Consider the following 19816-nt stretch of genomic DNA (forward strand, 5'->3'; position numbering starts at 1 on the left):
TTATAAATATAATAAAGAAAAGTGTCTACTTTTTAGTGAAAGAAACCGTTTCATAAAATTATGTTTAGTTTTTGAGGAATAAATTGACAAAATTAATTAATTTTTTAATTGGTTTTGGAGTAAACTTTAAAAATTCATGAAAAATCTATTTCTTGGAAAAATTATTTGAAATTTATAAATATAATAAAGAAAAGTGTCTACTTTTTAGTGAAAGAAGCCGTTTTTCAAAATTATATTTAGTTTTTGAGGAATAAATTGTCAAAGTTGATTAATTTTTTAATTGGTTTTGGAGTTAACTTTAAAAATTCATGAAAAATCTATTTCTTGGAAAAATGATCTGAAATTTATAAATATAATAAAGAAAAGTGTCTTCTTTTTAGTGAAAGAAACCGTTTTTCAAAATTATGTTTAGTTTTTGAGGAATAAATTGTCAAAGTTGATAAATTTTTTAAATGGTTTTAGAGTTGACTTTAAAAATTCACGAAAAATCTATTTCTTAGAAAAATTATCTGAAATTTTCAAATATAATAAAGAAAAGTGTCTTCTTTTTAGTGAAAGAAACGGTTTTTCAAAATTATGTTTAGTTTTTGAGGAATAAATTGTCAAATTTGATTAATTTTAATTGGTTTTAGAGTTAACTTGAAAAATTCATGAAAAATGTATTTCTTGGAAAAATTATCTGAAATTTATAAATATAATAAAGAAAAGTGTCTAGTTTTTAGTGAAATAAACCGTTTCATAAAATTATGTTTAGTTTTTGAGGAATAAATTGTGAAAGTTGATCAAGTTTTTAATTGGTTTTGGAGTTAACTTTAAAAATTCATGAAAGATCTATTTCTTGGAAAAATTATCTGAAATTTCTAAATATAATAAAGAAAAGTGTCTTCTTTTTAGTGAAAGAAACCGTTTCATAAAATTATGTTTAGTTTTTGAGGAATAAATTGTCAAAGTTGCTCAATTTTTTAATAGATTCGTTGGTTTTTGAGTTAACTTTAAAAATTCATCAAAAATCTATTTCTTGGAAAAATTATCTGAAATTTCTAAGTATAATAAAGAAAAGTGTCTTCATTTTAGTGAAAGAAACCGTTTTTCAAAATTATGTTTAGTTTTTAGAAAAAAATTGTCAAAGTTGATTAATTTTTTAATTGGTTTTGGAGATAACTTTAAAAATTCATGAAAAATGTATTTCTTGGAAAAATTATCTGAAATTTATAAATATAATAAAGAAAAGTGTCTTCTTTTTAGTGAAAAAAACCGTTTTTCAAAATTATGTTTAGTTTTTGAGGAATAAATTGTCAAAGTTGATAAATTTTTTAAATGGTTTTGGAGTTGACTTTAAAAATTCACGAAAAATCTATTTCTTGGAAAAATTATCTGAAACTTCTAAGTATAATAAAGAAAAGTGTCTTCATTTTAGTGAAAGAAACCGTTTTTCAAAATTATGTTTAGTTTTTGAGAAAAAAATTGTCAAAGTTGCTCAATTTTTTAATTGGTTATGGAATTAGTTTTAAAAATTCACGAAAAATCTATTTCTTGGAAAAATTATCTGAAATTTCTAAGTATAATAAAGAAAAGTGTCTTCTTTTTAGTGAAAGAACGCGTTTCTCAAAATTATGTTTAGTTTTTGAGAAAAAAATTGTCAAAGTTGCTCAATTTTTTAATAGTTTCGTTGGATTTAGATTTAACTTTAAAAATTCATTAAAAATCAATTTCTGGGATAATTGACTTCGATTTTCCGAATATAATGAAGAAAAGTGTCTACTTTTTAGTGATAGAAACCGTTTCTCAAAATTATGTTTAGTTTTTGAGGAATAAATTGTTAAACGTCAAAAAAAATTGTTACCAACTTGAATTATACGTCATTTTGACAAGTTTGGAATCATCAAATAACTTTTTTTAAATATTATTATTAAAAAGCGATATAGATTTATAAAATCTGTCCATAACAAAAGTAATATAAAAAAATTACATGAGATTATAATATTAATCCATTTCGACGAAATTTACAAAATCAAACATCTTCTTTTTTTCGACGTTGGTAATGGTTTTAAAGTAGCTCGAACCGCACATTCAATAACTTGTTCAACTCCAATCATATCGTGAGCGGAACACTCCAAATATTGCACTGCTTTAATATCTTTTGCTAACTGTAACCCCTTCTCCGTTGATATTAGTCGTAAATTCGGATCGTCAACGTTCCGTAAATCGCATTTAGTCGCTGGAAAGGAATTTAATGAATTTGAGTTTAATATTAAAACGTTTACGTACCAACTAAAACAATAGGAGTGAAAGGTCGATGTCTTTTCAATTCAGGAACCCAAATTTCTTTAATATTCACTAACGATGCCAAACCGTTGATGGCATAACAAAGGACAAAACAATCAGTCTATAAATAAACCAAGAATTTAAAACAAGATGTTAAGCAAAGAAATAAAACATTTTTTTTACATTCGGGTAAGAGAAAACTCTTAATCGATCATAACCTTCTTGTCCTGCGGTATCCCACAAACTAATTTTATACTCATTCCCATCCAAAATGTAATCTTGATCGTAATTATCGAAACTAAAATAATTAATTCGTAAACAACATAAAATTAAGTAAAAATTTTTACTTACACAGTTGGAATATACTCTAACATACACGGTTTTTTGGTCGTATAACAAATTAACAAGCACGTTTTTCCCACAGAACCATCTCCGACGATGGTAATTTTTATGTTTTTGTTCATTTTCAATTAATAGCAGTTGTAAGCACAACACTAAAATATTATAAACGTGTTTAATGCTTTTCACAATTTTATTTGCGACGATAAGATTAAACGCAATCCAAAAAAGTAAATAAGAAGCCCCGTGTGGGCTATTATAATTGTTTTCGTTTGTGACACAATAAATAAATAACACGCGACGAAAATTCCAAAATAAATAAATTAATATATTGTGCCACATAATATCCTCAGTTTAGTAATGTTCTCTCAGACGAATCTTATTGTTAGAGTCAACGGCCCAAACTCTCCACGAGGATTACAACTTTCTCCTAAAATGAAGTACACGGCTAATAATAAATTTGGGCATAATTGCATGAAGGTGAGGCGCAGCCAAGAACTTACTAAAATCCTGAAAAGAAACATAAGTATATACTGCATGCAGGACAAGACCAAGTCAAGACCTAGATGACGTCATAACTCACATACTATTTGGGGAGACTAAATTCGTCTTAGATGATCTGAACGGCCATGTTGGCAAAAAAAGGAACAGCTGTGGTTGGAGTTAAAAATAAAGAAAGAAAAAGTATCCTGGAATTTTCCTTATGGTGACTGGAGTTTGATAAACACCAACTTGCAAAAGAGTGAGCATCTGGTCACCTACAAAAATAGAGGGAGGTTATCAAAGATTAACTTCATCCTAGCTATGTTCATCACTCCTTTATGACACAATACTTTAAAAAGTGACAAAGACTGAAAAAAACTTGGAATCTTGGTATCTGGAATCTGTGATCTCTAATAACGATGTGGAAGCCGATCTGGAATAGATAGAGTCGGTGTGGGCTGGCAGAAATGGTGATGAAATGAAAAAAAAAGGTAAATTCCTTTCTATACTTGGTGGACCAGCATGACCAAAACCGATCATGACAGAATATTGTGGTGCAGAAACATTATTAGAGAAGACAAATTTACTAAATTTTATTAAAACTTTATTATAATCATAATCAAAAAAAAAATAAAATAAAATAAATCTTATTTTCTATTAAAAAAAAAGAGTATTTCTCGCTTACAAATTTTCGGTCTCTCTTTACCTTTTGTGTGTCGCGTACACGTTCCTTAATTTCTAAATAGACAGTAAATTCAAATAGAACTATCATAACGCTATCGGTAGATAAAAAATTATGTACACAAGAAAAACATTAAGATTAATGGTTTGAAATTATTTAAATTAACAAAATTTTCGTTCTTCATCTAAAAAGTAAGCTACAAAAGATCGCAAGAATCGTTGGTTTTTCGTGGTTTCTTCTTTTTCATGCTCGCCCTAACAGCCGCCTGGATAATTTCATCTAATCCCAGCAATCTTTGCGCGGAACATTCTAAATAACACTCAGCTTTGATTAGTTTCGCCAATTTTTTACCATCTTTTATTGAAACCAATTGAAGATTTGGATCGTCAACGTGTCGTAAATCATTTTTAGTTCCTATAAGATAAAGAAAGGATTAAATAAAATTTATTTATTAATAAATCAAAATATTTTAGCTTACCTACGAGGATAATTGGAGTGTGAGGCATGTGATGTCTTACTTCCGGTGCCCATTTTGTTTTGATGTTGTCGTAAGAATCTTTGGTGTTGATCGAAAAACACAAGAGGAAACAGGTTGTCTATAAAAAATTAATAAAAAATTTGGAAAACAATTTTTTTTGGTTCAATTAGACTTACATTTGGGTAAGATAAAGGCCTGAGTCTTTCGTAATCTTCTTGTCCGGCAGTGTCCCATAAACTAAGATCGTAATTCACGCCATCTATTTGCAATTCTTCAGCATAATTTTCAAATCTGCACAAAAGATTTTATTTAATAGAATAATGTTTTAATTCTTAAAAAGATATGTAAACAATTTTTTTTTCAAATACATTAAAAATAATCAAATTTTTGAAGAGATCAGAAAATTCTAACCTAATTTGATGTATCGCACTCTATATGTTCCATAAAATTAATTTTTAAAAGCATGTGATGACACTTATTGGTGTTTTGTTTTCGGCCATCTTGAATTTATAAAAATGATACAAAAACACTTATTTATTAGCAAAACATATCGAATTTAGATTCATTTTAAAGAATTTATCATAAAAATTAAGAATTTTTGAAAGGTAAAGATGAAATTTATGACCGGAAGTGGCCTTTTTAGTTACTTTTCCAGTTACTTAAGATTTTCGAAAAGATCAGAAAATTCTAACCTAATTTGATGTATCACACCCTATATCTACCAAAAAATTCATTTTAAATAGATACAATAATGACACTTATTGGTGTTTTGTTTTCGGCCATCTTGGATTTTAAAAAAGTACTAAAGTCAAAATATATCTGAAAATTGATTAGTAAAATATATCGAGTTTAGATTCATTTTAAAGAATTTATCACAAAAATTAAGAATTTTTGAAAGGTAAAGATGAAATTTATAACCGGAAGTGGCCATTTTCAATTACTTTTGAGATCCAGTTACTTAAGATTTTCGAAAAGATCAGAAAAATCTAACCTAATTTGGTGTATCACACCCTATATCTACCAAAAAATTAATTTTAAATAGTATCGATGACACTTATTAGTGTTTTGTTTTCAGCCATCTTGAATTTATAAAAATGAAGATATCTTGGATGTTATAATACCTAGATACGTCGAGTTTGGACTCATTTTATACGTTTTTTAATTATCTAATACAATATTTACAAATCACTTTTTCGGCCATCTTGGATTTTATAAAAAGTCAAAATGTATTTGAAAATTTATTAGCAAAATATATCGAGTTTAGATCCATTTTAAAGAATGTATCATGAAAATTTTCTCTTTGAAATGTAAAGAAGAAATTTATAACCGGAAGTGGCCATTTTCAGTTACTTTTGAGATCCAATTACTTAAGATTTTTGAAAAGATCGGAAAATTCTAACCTAATTTGGTGTATCACACCCTATATCTACCAAAAAATTAATTTTAAATAATATCGATGACACTTATTAGTGTTTTGTTTTCGGCCATCTTGAATTTATAAAAATGCGGATATCTTCGGTGTTATAATACCTAGATATATCGAGTTTGGGCTCATTTTAAAGGTTTTTTAATTATCTAGTACAATATTTACAAATCATTTGTTTTCGGCCATCTTGAATTTCGTAAAAATATATAAATCAAAGTATCTCTGAAAATTTAATAGCAAAATATGTCGTGTTTGGGCTCATTTTAAAGGATTTCTCACAAAGTACATTTATTTTCCTGCAATGGGGTAATATATAGTATATATATATAATATTTAGTTGATGTTGCGTTTACATTTTTAACTGCTTATCTTTTTGATGTTGTTCAAAGTGGTTAGGCCTCATCGTAGCCTTGGAGGCCAACTTATCTTTGAAGCCAAACAATATAATGTGACATATCATCTCACAACATACTATTTAAACCTTCGTGAAAGTGTTTTAAGTGGTCAAGAATAATGTGTCATAGCTATGTGCACAATGCTAATATTAAAAGTCAACTTGAGTCACAATTACGAACATAAATTCAAAAAATTGTATTCATTAAAAATTCTTGAAATTTATAAATTTTTAAAATTGTTTGTTTCTTACACTGTGGGTATGTACTCTTCTTCAGGAAACTCTTTTCTCGTATAAGCAACCAACATACACGTCTTTCCAACAAAGCCATCTCCAACCACAGTAATTTTCGCTTTGTGTTTTCCTTCAACCATTTTAATACTAGAAAAGAAAAAATAAACCATAATGATATTGGTTAGGTTTAACGGTAAAGTCAACAACTTATCCGACCGTATTTCTTATCTATTACCGATTGCGACAATAATCAGAGCACGAAATCGTGTGTTAACTAAAAATGATTACGTGAATCGAATTTAAATAATTGGCGAGAAAGAAATGTTAGTACTCCATTTAAACTCAAATTGAAGTCCGCTTAAATAATACAAAATTCTCCAAATACTTAAAGACCGTTTTGTTTTTAAACAAAAAAATTTGCAAATAAAGAAAACTGTGTCATTTCATTTGAAATCTCTGGGCGTTTCCATCTTTTCCGCTTTTTTATCTCACACTTACATTTATGGAGTAAACGCAAATTTAGAAAAAATATTTTCAAAACTCACCTAATCCGACTAAAAAAAGTATCGAGATTAAACAGTCATTTTGATAATCGTCTAAGATTCTCGTTGACACCAAAGGTGTAACTGCACAGAATCATATGCGAAAAACGGAAACGACTTTTATCTTATCAAACGCGCGTTCTCTGTCAACCGCACTATGCGCGAGTTGGAAATACTCATTTGTTCGCTTTTCGAATATTATGACGAATATATGTTGAAATTCCGCAGGACTTCCTCAATGACTAAACTAAACTATTTATTAACTGGAGGAGGAGGACAATTATTGTCCAGAGTCCGCGTTAATTACTCAATTAGGGGCGACACAATTTTAGTGGAATTAAGAAGAACAATTTAAAAAATAATGTTAAGGAAAAAAATACATAAAAAATAATTACCTTTATTATAAACCTAACTATTATGAAGTAACTCAATCGACTGCTAACTAAAAACTACCCAAAATATCGCATACAATTCGTTCCTTCATAAGTTAATGATAATTAAACAATTAGTATTCTTGAATGAACTTTCTCTGTAAATGGGTATCGATGCCGTTCCTTATCCATTACGTACGTCTTCCTTGATTGATTATTACATCGAACAAAATCGAAGGCTGATTGATTTTTATTTATAATATATATTATTATTATTTTTATCATTAAAATTTAATTTATTACAAAGTTAATTATTTTCGTAGCTCTGTAAGAAATTTTATACAGAGTAAAAGATAATGAGTTGCATCCCATTAGTCTAAAATTGTATATCTAAATTCCTTTGAAAATGTTGTTTTTGAATCTGACTTTCAATTCATTCAGAGCACCTATTTGGCACAGAAAGAAATCTGGTAATAAACTTTACACGGAGTTATATCTTTGCAGTTACCTTTTCTGGATATTTTGGCCACTATGAGGATAGTTGGAAGCATGGAACTAGAAGATGCACACGAACAAGTGTCTGATAAAGCAAACTGCGCAGAATAAAGCACTAAAAATGGTATATTTGTTACTAGAACCAGTCTTTATACTAAGAATGTACACTTCTGTATGTTGTAAGAGTAACATATTAGAAGAGATGAAAGGCAACCTAAATCATCAAAGTGTAGACTGAGGTTGTTAAAGAAATAAGAACACAACTTCGAACATAGAACTCATTCGATAACAATTCTTCCTTTTTAATTGTCATGTGCAGCTATTTCATTCGATAATCTCCTTTCTGGGTCTATTGTATCTCACATCTGAGTGTTGGTCCATTGATTAATAAATTATTTATCCACATAAGATCATAGGAAATTGGGTAAACAGAATCAAACCTAAACTTAAAAGCTCAAAGAAACCTTAAAATTAAAATCATTCAAGGATTAATACAAAAAATTAAAAAACTAAATAAAAACATTAACATTTATTATGAAATAAAGTAATAAATATTATTTGAAATTGATTTTTTCACAAAAAAAATACTTTAAAATTGTACAAATTCAAATTAACCGCTCTATGTAATATTTAAAAAAATCACAAGATGGCACTCTTCAAACAGTTTCCGATAACTAATTTTGACAGCTTAACGTTGATTAATTTGATTTCAAATTAAAAGAAAACTGGTACGTATTTATTTAATTCTTTTAATTCGAGATAATCACAAAATTTCGCACTTTCGCTTTCGTTTTTGCCATTCACATAAAACGATGCGTATCGCTTCGCTAAAAACGTTTTGAACTCCATCGTTTCGTAAAGATGAGCATTCCATGTATCCCTTAGCTTTGATTATTTTCATCATTTTAACTCCTTGCTCGGGATCTACTAAATCTTCATTAGGATCGTCCCTTAAATCCGATTTTGTACCTAAAAATCTTTTACATCAAATTTAAAATTTTTTACCTTATTTTCATTTCTAACCCACAAGAAGTATTTTTGCTGTTTTATTGGATTGCCTTACATCACTAATCCATTTCTCTTTAACGTGTTGATAAGAATTTTTGTTATTAACGGCGAAACAAATTATTATACAATCTCGCTGAAAAATAAATTTTAAAAATTTGAATAAAATTTAATTAAATTTACCTCTACGTAAGAAAGTTTTCTTAATCGATCGTATTCTTCTTGTCCTGATGTATCAAATAGTTGTAATAGATATGATTTACCACCTAAATGAATTTCTGTAGAATAATTATCGAAAACTGTTGGTTCGTAATCCGTTATGGGTTCATTTAATGTGTACCTATTTAACAAATTAGTTTTTCCTACAGTTCCATCACCGATTATAGCGATTTTAATTATTTTTAGGTTATTATCCATCTAAAAGTAACTTAAGACACCAAAACAATATATTTTTGTCACAAATATATAGATTTTATAGTATATCTTATCTTATTTGATTAATAATCGCTATCTTAAAGACTTAAAACTTTTTTTTAGATCAATTCGAATGGCTTTGAAGAATTTTAAATACAACATGCTCTTTAAAGAGTTGGTCGGACAAGGATTACTCTTGGAAGAATTGGATGATTACACAAAAACAGTTTTAATGCACTTTAAGCAACAACATTCACGAAATGCATCTAATATTGAAGCTTCGATTGATATACAATTAGCAAAAGGCAATAAGTTGGTGGAACATGCTGTTAATGATAACATTACAAGGGAAGTTTTAAAAACTTTTTTAAGTAAAACGATGGATATTGAAGATATTTTACAAAAAATTGCCCAAGAAGAGGAAAAAAGGGATTTATTAATGTTTGTTTAATTATCTTTAAGAATTAACCTTAAATATTTTTTTTACACAACTTTTTCTTATTTAGTGATAAATTTGATCAACTTGTAAGTGGTTTCGAGGAAAGATTACAATCCCTTGATGATCAATTTGTAAGTTTTCAACATAAACTTTCTATATAAATTTAGAACCCTTTTTATAGAGTTTAGAAAACCTAAATCAGGAACTATTCGAATGCTCCACCGAAAATGAAATAAAAACAGCTATAGATTCCCAATTAAAGCGTTTAGATGATGATGCTCAATATTTGGAGCAAATCCAAACCGAAATTCCTAATTATGACAATTTAAAAATCATCCGAAACAATCTTTTAACAAATAACGCTTTGTTACAAGAGAAAGAAAAACAATTTAAAGTCTTAAAGGAAGCGTTAAGCCAAATGAAATTAAGGTTAAAGGATTTTTAAGTTTACATTTAATTAATAATAAGTTAATTCTTTTTATTTAATTTAAACAATTTAATTTGCGTTTATGAGCGCCATCTATACATAACGAATCTAAGTTTATTCGACGAATTAATCATTTAATTCTTATTTTTTGAAATAAATTTTGAATTAATTCTAATTAAAATTTAACTTAATAATTTCAATCAACTTTATTAAATTAATTTGTAATTATTAAATAATGATAAAAAATTAAATAAAATAATTGCGCCATCTATATCATAAAAATTGAATACTTTGACAACTAACTATAAAAAAGTGAGGTTAATTATATTCAACCTTGTTTTTCTCGTTTTCCTGTAACATTTTTATCACACTTCACTCGTCCCCTTCTCCAACTCGTCGCACTACTATCTCAATAATCAACGGTCAATCAAACAAATTATCAGATTAAATAAATTTTCGACGGGTTTGAAACTTTACTATTTCTTATTCTCTCTGTGTCTTTCTAAATAAACATTTTTGGTGGTGTTACATCGAAATTATCGCGATTTATACATCGAATCCGTATAAAATTGCGCATTTGTTGTTGTAATTAGCAAGTATAAGTAGCGGGAAGGGGGCAAAGTACGACCGAAAGTCGTCGTTTTACTTTATAAAAAGTACAGTGCGGAACGGTGATTGTGTATTTTTCATTCAAGTTTCGGGGGCTACGTGACGGCCTCAACAATAATAATGGCCGGTAAGTGTTATTATTAAATAATAATAATTATTATTAATAAATTTATTTTTTGTATTAGGAACAAATCCTTATGCCAATTTGTGTAAATCCCTCTCAGTGGACAACAAACAATATAAATACTACGATATAACTGCTTTAGGAGACAAATTTAGTAATTATTTTTACGTTTAATAGTTACAGTATAATTTATTTACACTTAAATTTATTTAGATCGGCTACCGTATTCGATTAGAGTCTTATTAGAATCCGCTGTTCGAAACTGCGATAATTTTCAAGTTACAGAAGGTGATGTTAATAATATTTTAAATTGGGAAGATAATCAAGCGAAAGAAGATGGAATTGAAGTGGCTTTTAAGCCTGCTAGGGTCATATTGCAGGTGAGATGTTTTGAGGGATTTAAAAGTATATCTTATATAATGTCACTTACAAATTGGATCCTATTAAGGATAACCAGTAAGTGGGTTAATTATCTGGAATTTATAAAAAAAAAATAGATAAGTGTTAATGTTATTTAACACTCGGCAATGATTTCTGTTATCTTTTAATTTGTTATTAATTACAAAATGTGAAGCAATCTTTTTATTTTTTTTAACTGATTATAAGTTGTTTAATAATGCTTTCAACATAAAAAGAAAATTGCGCAAAACAATAAGTTTTAATGCACATATTTGTAGTAATAATAAGCGTTTTATTGTTTATAATTTACAATTTACAATATTTCTCCATTACAATATACCTAGTACAATATATGCATACACCCAAATCCTCTACCCTCCTCCCCCATCTCCACACCCTTAGCTCGTCACCCCAATCACCTCTCTCATCTTTTGCCCTCACCCCCTTCCACCCAAAATCTGCTTCCTGTCCATAGCCTCCTCCTTAAGCTCACTACACCCTCTCAACATGTGTTCCAGCGTCTCCCAATCCTCTCCACACAGCCTACACCACCTCTCCACATCGTCCGCCCAGTACCTGTTCCCTCTCTCCTTATTGCCACAGCGAAATCTGGCCACCAATCTCTTCTCTTCATCATCTCCCTCCATTAACAGATACTTTGGCAGTTCCTCTGTCACTATATCTCCCCATACCTTACGTTATACCTCCCTTCGCGTATCTGACGTTCTTTCCTACCTCTGTATGTCCCTGTCCCTATCTCTCAGTTCGCTCCACATTTCACCTCCCTCCAGTCTTCTGTTATCGATCCCAGTTAATGAATATCCCACTTTCCTATAATATCCTTCCCTATTTCTCTGCCCATATATCAGCCTCCTCTCCTTAATTTCCCTCCAGCACTCTCCCAGGATCCTACAATGCGGTCTTTCTTCTATCATTTCCTCGTACTTCACTCCTCTTCTCTCAGCCTCCACCCTTATTGCATCCACCTTAACCTCCTCCCTCATTACATACCCTGGAGTCTCCCTCGCCAACCCTAGTACCCATCTCCAATACCGTTTGTATATCCAGCAATCCTTGTTCTCTCTATCTCCATGCTTCTGCGTCGTACATCATTGTGCTCCTCACCAAGCCCTCAAACATAACCTTTCTTTTCGCTTATCTCTTCCTGTACGTCTCCTTCACTCTCGCTATCAGCTGTTCTGTGATACCTCTCCTCCTCATTTCCTCCCACATCTTCCCTCTATCCATCTTATCAAATGCCGCCTTTAGATCTATGAACAATACATACATCTTTCCTCCGTTCTTGTTTAACTCCCTATCTACCAGGTGTTTCAATATCTATATATTTGTCAATTGATGATTCAGGAAGGGAAGAGGGGTATCCCTTCCTGAATCCCGCCTGCCCATCCGGAAACAACTCCCCCCTCTTCATTTCCTCTTCCAATCTCCCCAGCAGTACTTTTCCAGATATATATACAGGGTGTTAAAAAAATGTAAAATATTTAAAGAGGTAATAGTATAGACCAAAATAAACAAAAAAGTCTTAATAAACATGGGTCCATGGATCATTGTATAGGTATTTAGAAATTGGCGGAAATCTTAATGTTAAAATGTTGTTCTACTATGTTGCTAAATGTGTTCGTCATAAGGATATGATAATTGTAATTATTTGGTATAGATTTTAAATTTTTTCCGCCATTTTTAAACGAGTAATGACGTCATTGGTATATTTTTCAAATAGCAATTACCCCATTTCTATTACGGAATATGAAAGAGGACTTTTTTCTGAATCTAGTTCAATCAATATTAATATTAAATAAAATAACAATGTCTTCTGTTTGTACTTTTATTAAAAAATGGATTATTTGTTTTTAATTCTACCGGTTTCAAAAATTTCAAATTCAAAAATTTAAAAATGTAAAAAAAAAGGGCACAAGTTCTTGTGAATTGAGGAAAAGAAATTTTTTAACATGTTAACTATCACAAGAGATTTAAAAATAAATTGACGAGATTCGAGGGTTCCTGAAGATGGTTCTACTATTGAACCGAAACCGGTAGAATTAAAAACAAATAATCCATTTTTTAATAAAAGTACAAACAGAAGACATTGTTATTTTATTTAATGCATTAAAATGGAAAGAAATAACGAATACAACAATATTAATATTGGTTACATAAGAAAATTTTCGAAAAAAATTATGTTAAAGTTTCATGATTTCTATTCATTTAAGATAGCAAAATAGCAGTAGCTATGCGTAACCATGGCAACCAATTGTTTCAGATATTAAAAATTAATCGTTGTCTTAATAAAATATCTATAAAACAACTGGTTGCCATGGTTACGCATGGCTATTACTATTTTTCTACCTCAAATGAATGGAAAATCATGAAACTTTAAGGCAATTTTTCTCGGAAATTTTCTTATGCAACTAATACTAATTTTGGCTGTACCTAATTCAGAAAAAAAAACTCTTTTATATTTCGTAATAAAAATGGAGGATTGCTATTTAAAAAAAATAGCGATGACGTCATAACTAGCTTAAAAATGGCGGAAAAAATTTAAAATCTATACCAAAAAATTTAAATCCTTAGACCCGTCTTTTCTATAAACCGTTTTTAATTGTTTTAACGAATTTATCTGTTACTTTCGGAATGCACTGTATAATAAGCATGGTACAACCTTTTACAATTAAGATTTTCGCTTTAGAATCGAACGAAGAATGTTGCTACGTGTAGATTATCCCCCAATTTCTAAACGCCCTGTATATAATATTACAGTATTAAGCTGAGGCCAAGGCTCTGCATGGTTTAACACCAGTCTTGTGTTAATATGGTATTATTTGTAGCGCCTCGGCCGCAAGCGACCTCGGCTTAATACAATAACATATTATATTTCAGTCGATTTAGCTGAGGTCACTTGCGGTTACATTATTCGACACCAATCTTGTGGTGACTACCCCTTAATTCCACTTTAAACATTATAACCTTGAATATTTTTTTTAATTAATAGAAATAAAAATCTATTAATATGCAATTTTTTTATAGGATTTTACTGGAGTACCAGCAGTAGTTGATTTTGCTGCTATGCGCGATGCCGTTCGTAGTTTGGGAGGAGATCCACAAAAAATTAACCCGATATGTCCCGCTGATTTAGTCATCGATCATTCCGTTCAAGTAGACTTTATACGATCGTAAGTAATAATAAAAATTAATGATAAAAAAATAACTTTTTATTAATAATAGCCCGGATGCTTTACAAAAAAATCAAGACCATGAATTTGAGCGAAACAAAGAACGTTTCATGTTTTTAAAGGTAAGATTAATTTTTTGTAATCAATAATGGTGGTAATTAATCGTTTAATTTAAGTGGGGGGCTAAAGCATTTGATAACATGTTAATTGTACCACCTGGAAGCGGAATTGTTCACCAAGTTAACCTTGAATATCTTGCAAGAGTAGTGTTTAATGGTCAAGAAGATGCGGTGCTTTACCCAGATACAGTTGTAAGTATTTTTTTTTAATTAATTTAATTTTTTTAATAATAAATTAATGTTAAGGTTGGAACAGATTCCCATACAACTATGATTAACGGATTAGGTGTTTTGGGTTGGGGTGTTGGTGGAATCGAAGCTGAGGCTGTCATGTTAGGACAAGCAATTAGTATGTTATTACCTCAAGTTGTTGGTTATAGACTTCATGGCTCCTTAACTCCCTATGTTACATCAACAGATCTGGTCCTTACAATTACAAAGGTTTCTTTTATTACTCAAAATTTTCTTAATTTGATAGTTTAAATAATTTTTTAGCATTTACGACAACTTGGCGTTGTGGGTAAATTCGTTGAATTTTATGGGCCAGGTGTAAAAGCCCTTTCCATAGCCGATAGAGCAACAATAGCAAATATGTGTCCTGAATATGGTGCCACCGTTGGTTTCTTCCCAGTAGATGATACCTCTTTATCTTATTTGAGACAAACCAGTAATATTTTATATTAATCTAAAAATTTAAATTAATTTTTTTTGATACATTTAGATCGACCTGAATCTCAAGTAAAATTGATTGAAGCTTATTTAAAAGCAACGGGACAACTTCGAGATTACGAGTCGGGTGATGATCCAATTTTCAGTCAAACTGTCGGGCTTGATCTTGCCACTGTTGTGTCATCCGTGAGTGGGCCCAAACGACCGAATGATCGCGTTTCCGTTACGGAAATGAAACAAGATTTTGCTAATTGTCTTACAAATAAGGTTGGTTTGAAACAATTTTTATTCCCTGCAAGATACCCAGTGACATAACTTAAACGAATGCCTACCTAGTTTCTTGCAGGCGATAATAAATTGTTTATTATGGTGTTAATACGAATATAATCTGCAAGATACCCAGTGACTCATAAAAATAGAACCTTGCAGATTATAAAACATACTTATTTAATTTAAATATGATTTTTTATGGGTGATGATTAAAAAGTGAGATTTACCAAAGATACGTTTGCTTTAATGTTAATTGGTACACTTAAACGCAACGTATCTCCGATTTATAACACTAAATGTTTCGAAATTAAATTATTCATGTTTTGTCAAAGATAATTAAGCTTTAAGCAAAAAAATTGAACGCTTATAAGCAAAACTATCCCAGAGAAACCATGCTTTAAAGAATTTTTTTGGTTATTTTATTATTTTTATGATTTTTATACTTTTCCCTACAAGGTACCCAGTGACTATTTTAATAATATCAAGTCTACCGGAAATCTTCCAGGTAAAAGTAAAAAAATAATTTTTCGTTGTGGATTTAGACAACTGTAAGTGAGAATTATTGCTGTGATGAAATTCAAGTTCCAAATCACACCAATAGTTCCTTAATTACGATTATCTTAATTTATAGCTTTAAAAAAATTCTTACCATTTTTTAAATTTTATCACTTTGCTTAACTTTCTTCTTGAGTATTCGTTTTGATATGGTTCCTTTTGGTCGGGTTTAGTATTTAAACCACTTTTTGCAGGTTATTAAGTAATAATTAGAAAAAATACTTTCTAACTTTAAACATAAATTTGTATTTAATTTAAAAATGATTTGTTTTCGTCTATTTAATTAGATAATTAACTTTCAATCGTTCTAAATAATAACAATCGTAATTTAATTATTTTTTAATAACCACTCTTTAAACATTCCTTAAGTATTCTATTTTTTTTAAATTTTTGTTAATTTTTAGGTGTATTAACAGATGTTTTTCACCCAGTGATGAATAAAATGTTTCATCACATCACCGGAATAAAAAACACCTGAAAATAACACCTTACAATTATTTTTTAATAATAAATTTTATTACCTTTAAGTAACAAAAAACGTTTTGTTAGAATGATGATTAAAATCGCATCCATCACCTTGCAGATCACCTAGTGATATGTAAAATGTTGAATATCAAACTAGATGATCTACAAGAGACGGCTACGACCTGCTAGGTACAAAAGTGAACTGGCAACTAAAAAAAGTATTGCTCGATTTTATTCAATTGGATTACTTCTTGAAGGAAATGAATAATAGTTGATAAGATTCCGTTCATTTTTCGTGGGTTTGCTAATAAATTGTAACAAGGTTACTAACGTCCTGCCAATTTTCGATTAAATTCTTTAAATGAATCAACCGTAACTTCGTTGCAGCTGGTACTAATTGATAAGATTTTAAAATAGTTTTGAAATAATTTTAAATATTTGAAATTACATTAAATAGTACAACACTTACATATATTTAATGGAGAGGTTTTAAAATTACAAATTATGTTGATTTTACTTGATTATTTAATCAAAGAAACTCATAAACAAAGGTTTTTCTAAACGTTTTTTCACTGGTTATCAACTAGAATAATTATTTGAAACGTCAAAATTTCAAAAAACGTCAATTTAATTTAATTGCTTTATTACTTTCTAAAGGTTTGACATTAAACGTAAACAAATTCCTTTTTGCCTATAATTTAAGCATAAATAAATTAATTTTCCTAAAAAAAATGACGTTTCATAAAATTGACATTTGAACAACATGAACTTGGTTACAGTTGGTAACATTATATTTGTGTCACATTGACGTTTAAACTTTATTCAAAAATTTATTTAAAAAAATAAATTTATGGAATCAATTTCAATAGTAATTTAATTATGTTTTTTAAAATTACAAATTATGTTGATTTTGCTTGATTATTTAATCAAAGAAACTTGATAGACTTGAATAATTATTTGAAACGTCAAAATTTCAAAAACGTCAATTTAATTTAATTGTTTTATTACTTTCTAAAGGTTTGACATTAAAAAAACATAAACAAATTCCTTTTTGCCTATAATCTAAGCATAAATTAATTAATTTTGCTAAAAAAAACATGACGTTTCATAAAATTGACAAATTGTTGTGAAGTTGGTTACAGTTGGTAACATTGAATTTGTGTCACATTGACGTTTAAACTTTATTCAAAAATTTATTTAAAAAAATAAATTTATGGAATCAATTTCATTAGTAATTTTAAAACATAATTTTCTTTCAAGGTTGGTTTCAAAGGTTTTGGCATTCCAACAGAAAAGCTCACAACAAAATCTAAATTTATGTTTAATGGTACCCAATACGAAATAACTCATGGAAGCGTAATAATAGCAGCAATAACATCTTGCACAAACACCAGTAACCCAAGTGTAATGTTAGGAGCTGGTCTTTTAGCTAAAAACGCGGTTGCCGCCGGTTTAGATGTTGCCCCTTACATCAAAACGAGTTTATCTCCCGGTTCGGGTGTTGTAACTTATTATCTTCGAGAATCCGGCGTGATCCCCGCTTTAGAAAAACTCGGTTTTGATATTGTTGGATATGGATGTATGACTTGTATAGGAAACTCTGGAAGTTTAGACGAAAACATCGTCAATGCGATTGAGAAGAATGATTTGGTTTGTTGCGGTGTTCTCTCTGGAAATAGGAATTTCGAAGGGCGTATTCACCCGAATACTAGAGCTAATTACTTAGCAAGTCCTTTATTGGTTATAGCTTATGCTATAGCGGGAACTGTTGATATTGATTTCGAAGTTGAACCATTAGGAAAGAAAAGCGATGGATCCCCGATTTTCTTAAGAGATATTTGGCCAACCCGAGCTCAAATCCAAGAAATCGAAAGAAAATATGTCATTCCAACTATGTTTGAAGAAGTATACGGAAAAATCGAAGTCGGTTCACAGAGTTGGCAAGCTTTGGATGCCCCATCAGGGAATTTATATCCTTGGGATGACGTTTCGACTTATATTAAGAGACCTCCATTTTTCGATGGGATGAGTAAAGATTTACCTGTGAAGAAACCAATTAAAAATGCTCGCGTTTTATTGTTTTTGGGCGATTCAGTAACTACGGATCATATTAGCCCTGCGGGATCTATTGGAAGAACTAGTCCAGCTGCTAGATATTTAGCCCAAAGGAACTTAACACCTAGAGAGTTTAATTCTTATGGTTCTAGAAGAGGAAATGATGCTGTTATGGCTCGAGGAACATTTGCTAATATCCGATTGGTGAATAAATTTTTAACTAAACCAGGCCCAAGAACAATTTATCTTCCAACATATGAAGAGGTAATAAATTAATTTTTAATTAATTAATAATTTATTTGACGATTTTTTAGATGGATGTTTTTGATTGCGCTGATAGATACGCACAAGATAATACCCCATTAATTTTAATTTGCGGAAAAGATTACGGATCTGGTTCTAGTCGAGATTGGGCTGCAAAAGGACCATATTTATTGGTAATTAATTTTTACTTTACAACAAAAATTAAGTTAATTTTTAATTTTTTTTAATAAAATAGGGAATTAGAGCTGTTATTGCGGAATCTTTCGAACGAATCCATCGTTCAAACTTGGTTGGAATGGGAATCATCCCCCTTCAATTCCTTGATGGTCAAAACGCCGAATCATTGGGATTAGATGGAAAAGAAAATTACACAATAAATCTTCCAGATAAATTAACTCCTGGTCAGCATCTTCAAGTAACCGCCGATGATAAAAATTTTAATGTTATATTACGATTCGATACGGAGGTTGATCTTTTGTATTATAAACATGGAGGTATTTTAAATTATATGATCAGAAAGATTTTAGGGTAAATTCGATGTTAAAAGCATTTCTTTTATGGGATTTGGAAGGTTATTGAAATGTTATTAATATTTTTTTTAAGGTTGTTTGGTTAAGTGTAAAAATTGTTAATAGAATCTTGGTTATTGGTGGTTATAAATTTAGGATTACTTTTATAATCATCTCAAAGCAATATGTACCAATTTTTTTTTTAATATTATACTAAATGTATTTGAATGCAGAAGGGAAAAGCAAAATAATAACACATTTACATATATTAAAATTGTTTTCTTGTACTTAACCTAAAATTATCCATTTTTGGATTATTAATTTCTTGAGTAAAGATTAAGGATTTAAAAAATAAATCTTTTCGAGGTATAAAGTAAGAATTAATCTTTATATTGTTGATAGTTTTATTGTTCCATCAATATACGTTTTATTTGTTAAAAAATTTTAAACTCAACCTAACCTAAAACTCAAATTTAGCATCATTAATTCAAAATTATTTTCTTGCGTAAAGATTTGGGGTTTAAGAAACAACTCTTTTCGAGATGATAAAGTAAGAATTAATCTTTATATTGTTGATAATTTTATCTTTCCAT

The 19816-nt window shown here is 29.5% G+C and overlaps 4 protein-coding genes across 7 annotated transcripts; 2 read left to right on the forward strand and 2 right to left on the reverse strand.

Annotated features, from left to right (window-relative positions):
- Positions 1–1887: 1887 nt before the first annotated feature.
- LOC111427980 (ras-related protein ced-10-like) lies at positions 1888–2799 on the reverse strand. Its single transcript, XM_023063363.2, has 4 exons — positions 2617–2799; positions 2449–2563; positions 2269–2386; positions 1888–2218 (listed from the first exon to the last, which is right to left on the reverse strand). Exons 1-4 carry the CDS (start codon positions 2727–2729, stop codon positions 2004–2006), a joined length of 561 nt encoding a protein of 186 aa, XP_022919131.1. The 5' UTR covers positions 2730–2799; the 3' UTR covers positions 1888–2003.
- An 870-nt stretch (positions 2800–3669) lies between these two features.
- LOC111427979 (ras-like GTP-binding protein RhoL) lies at positions 3670–7271 on the reverse strand. 2 transcript variants are annotated; one of them, XM_071196300.1, is made up of 5 exons: positions 7239–7271; positions 6320–6448; positions 4424–4538; positions 4248–4365; positions 3670–4183 (listed from the first exon to the last, which is right to left on the reverse strand). In XM_071196300.1, exons 2-5 carry the CDS (start codon positions 6439–6441, stop codon positions 3966–3968), a joined length of 573 nt encoding a protein of 190 aa, XP_071052401.1. In that variant the 5' UTR covers positions 6442–6448; positions 7239–7271; the 3' UTR covers positions 3670–3965. The 2 variants fall into 2 exon arrangements, with proteins under 2 accessions (XP_071052401.1, XP_022919130.1); XM_023063362.2 differs by lacking the exon at positions 7239–7271 and adding an exon at positions 6847–7026.
- A 1098-nt stretch (positions 7272–8369) lies between these two features.
- On the forward strand, positions 8370–10731 carry LOC111427670 (uncharacterized). 3 transcript variants are annotated; one of them, XM_071196298.1, is made up of 4 exons: positions 8370–8437; positions 9252–9569; positions 9635–9698; positions 9749–10731. In XM_071196298.1, exons 2-4 carry the CDS (start codon positions 9262–9264, stop codon positions 10010–10012), a joined length of 636 nt encoding a protein of 211 aa, XP_071052399.1. In that variant the 5' UTR covers positions 8370–8437; positions 9252–9261; the 3' UTR covers positions 10013–10731. The 3 variants fall into 3 exon arrangements, with proteins under 3 accessions (XP_071052399.1, XP_071052398.1, XP_022918662.2); XM_071196297.1 differs by lacking the exon at positions 8370–8437 and adding an exon at positions 8465–9119; XM_023062894.2 differs by lacking the exon at positions 8370–8437 and adding an exon at positions 8469–9191.
- Positions 10145–19491, forward strand: LOC111427669 (cytoplasmic aconitate hydratase-like). The gene is made up of 12 exons (XM_023062893.2): positions 10145–10730; positions 10789–10881; positions 10941–11107; positions 14172–14317; positions 14370–14439; positions 14494–14628; positions 14683–14877; positions 14932–15103; positions 15158–15372; positions 17656–18714; positions 18765–18887; positions 18950–19491. The coding sequence occupies exons 1-12, from the start codon at positions 10724–10726 to the stop codon at positions 19244–19246; spliced, it is 2679 nt and encodes an 892-aa protein (XP_022918661.2). The 5' UTR covers positions 10145–10723; the 3' UTR covers positions 19247–19491.
- The last annotated feature ends 325 nt before the right edge of the window (positions 19492–19816 follow it).

The sequence above is a fragment of the Onthophagus taurus genome, chromosome 6, assembly GCF_036711975.1.
Source record: "Onthophagus taurus isolate NC chromosome 6, IU_Otau_3.0, whole genome shotgun sequence".
NCBI lineage: Eukaryota > Metazoa > Arthropoda > Insecta > Coleoptera > Scarabaeidae > Onthophagus > Onthophagus taurus.

Coding starts and splice junctions, on each gene's coding strand:
- LOC111427980 (XM_023063363.2), bottom strand. CDS start 2,729: ATGAACAAAAACATAAAAATTACCATCGTCGGAGATGGTTCTGTGGGA. Junction 2,564..2,616: donor TTAGAGTATATTCCAACTGT/GTAAGTAAAAAT, acceptor TAATTATTTTAG/TTTCGATAATTACGATCAAG. Junction 2,387..2,448: donor GAGTTTTCTCTTACCCGAAT/GTAAAAAAAATG, acceptor GTTTATTTATAG/ACTGATTGTTTTGTCCTTTG.
- LOC111427979 (XM_071196300.1), bottom strand. CDS start 6,441: ATGGTTGAAGGAAAACACAAAGCGAAAATTACTGTGGTTGGAGATGGC. Junction 4,366..4,423: donor GGCCTTTATCTTACCCAAAT/GTAAGTCTAATT, acceptor AATTTTTTATAG/ACAACCTGTTTCCTCTTGTG. Junction 4,184..4,247: donor CACTCCAATTATCCTCGTAG/GTAAGCTAAAAT, acceptor TTTATCTTATAG/GAACTAAAAATGATTTACGA.
- LOC111427670 (XM_071196297.1), top strand. CDS start 9,034: ATGGGTTCATTTAATGTGTACCTATTTAACAAATTAGTTTTTCCTACA. Junction 9,570..9,634: donor GAAAAAAGGGATTTATTAAT/GTTTGTTTAATT, acceptor TTTCTTATTTAG/TGATAAATTTGATCAACTTG. Junction 9,699..9,748: donor AATCCCTTGATGATCAATTT/GTAAGTTTTCAA, acceptor CCCTTTTTATAG/AGTTTAGAAAACCTAAATCA.
- LOC111427669 (XM_023062893.2), top strand. Junction 10,882..10,940: donor TGCTTTAGGAGACAAATTTA/GTAATTATTTTT, acceptor AAATTTATTTAG/ATCGGCTACCGTATTCGATT. Junction 14,440..14,493: donor AACGTTTCATGTTTTTAAAG/GTAAGATTAATT, acceptor GTTTAATTTAAG/TGGGGGGCTAAAGCATTTGA.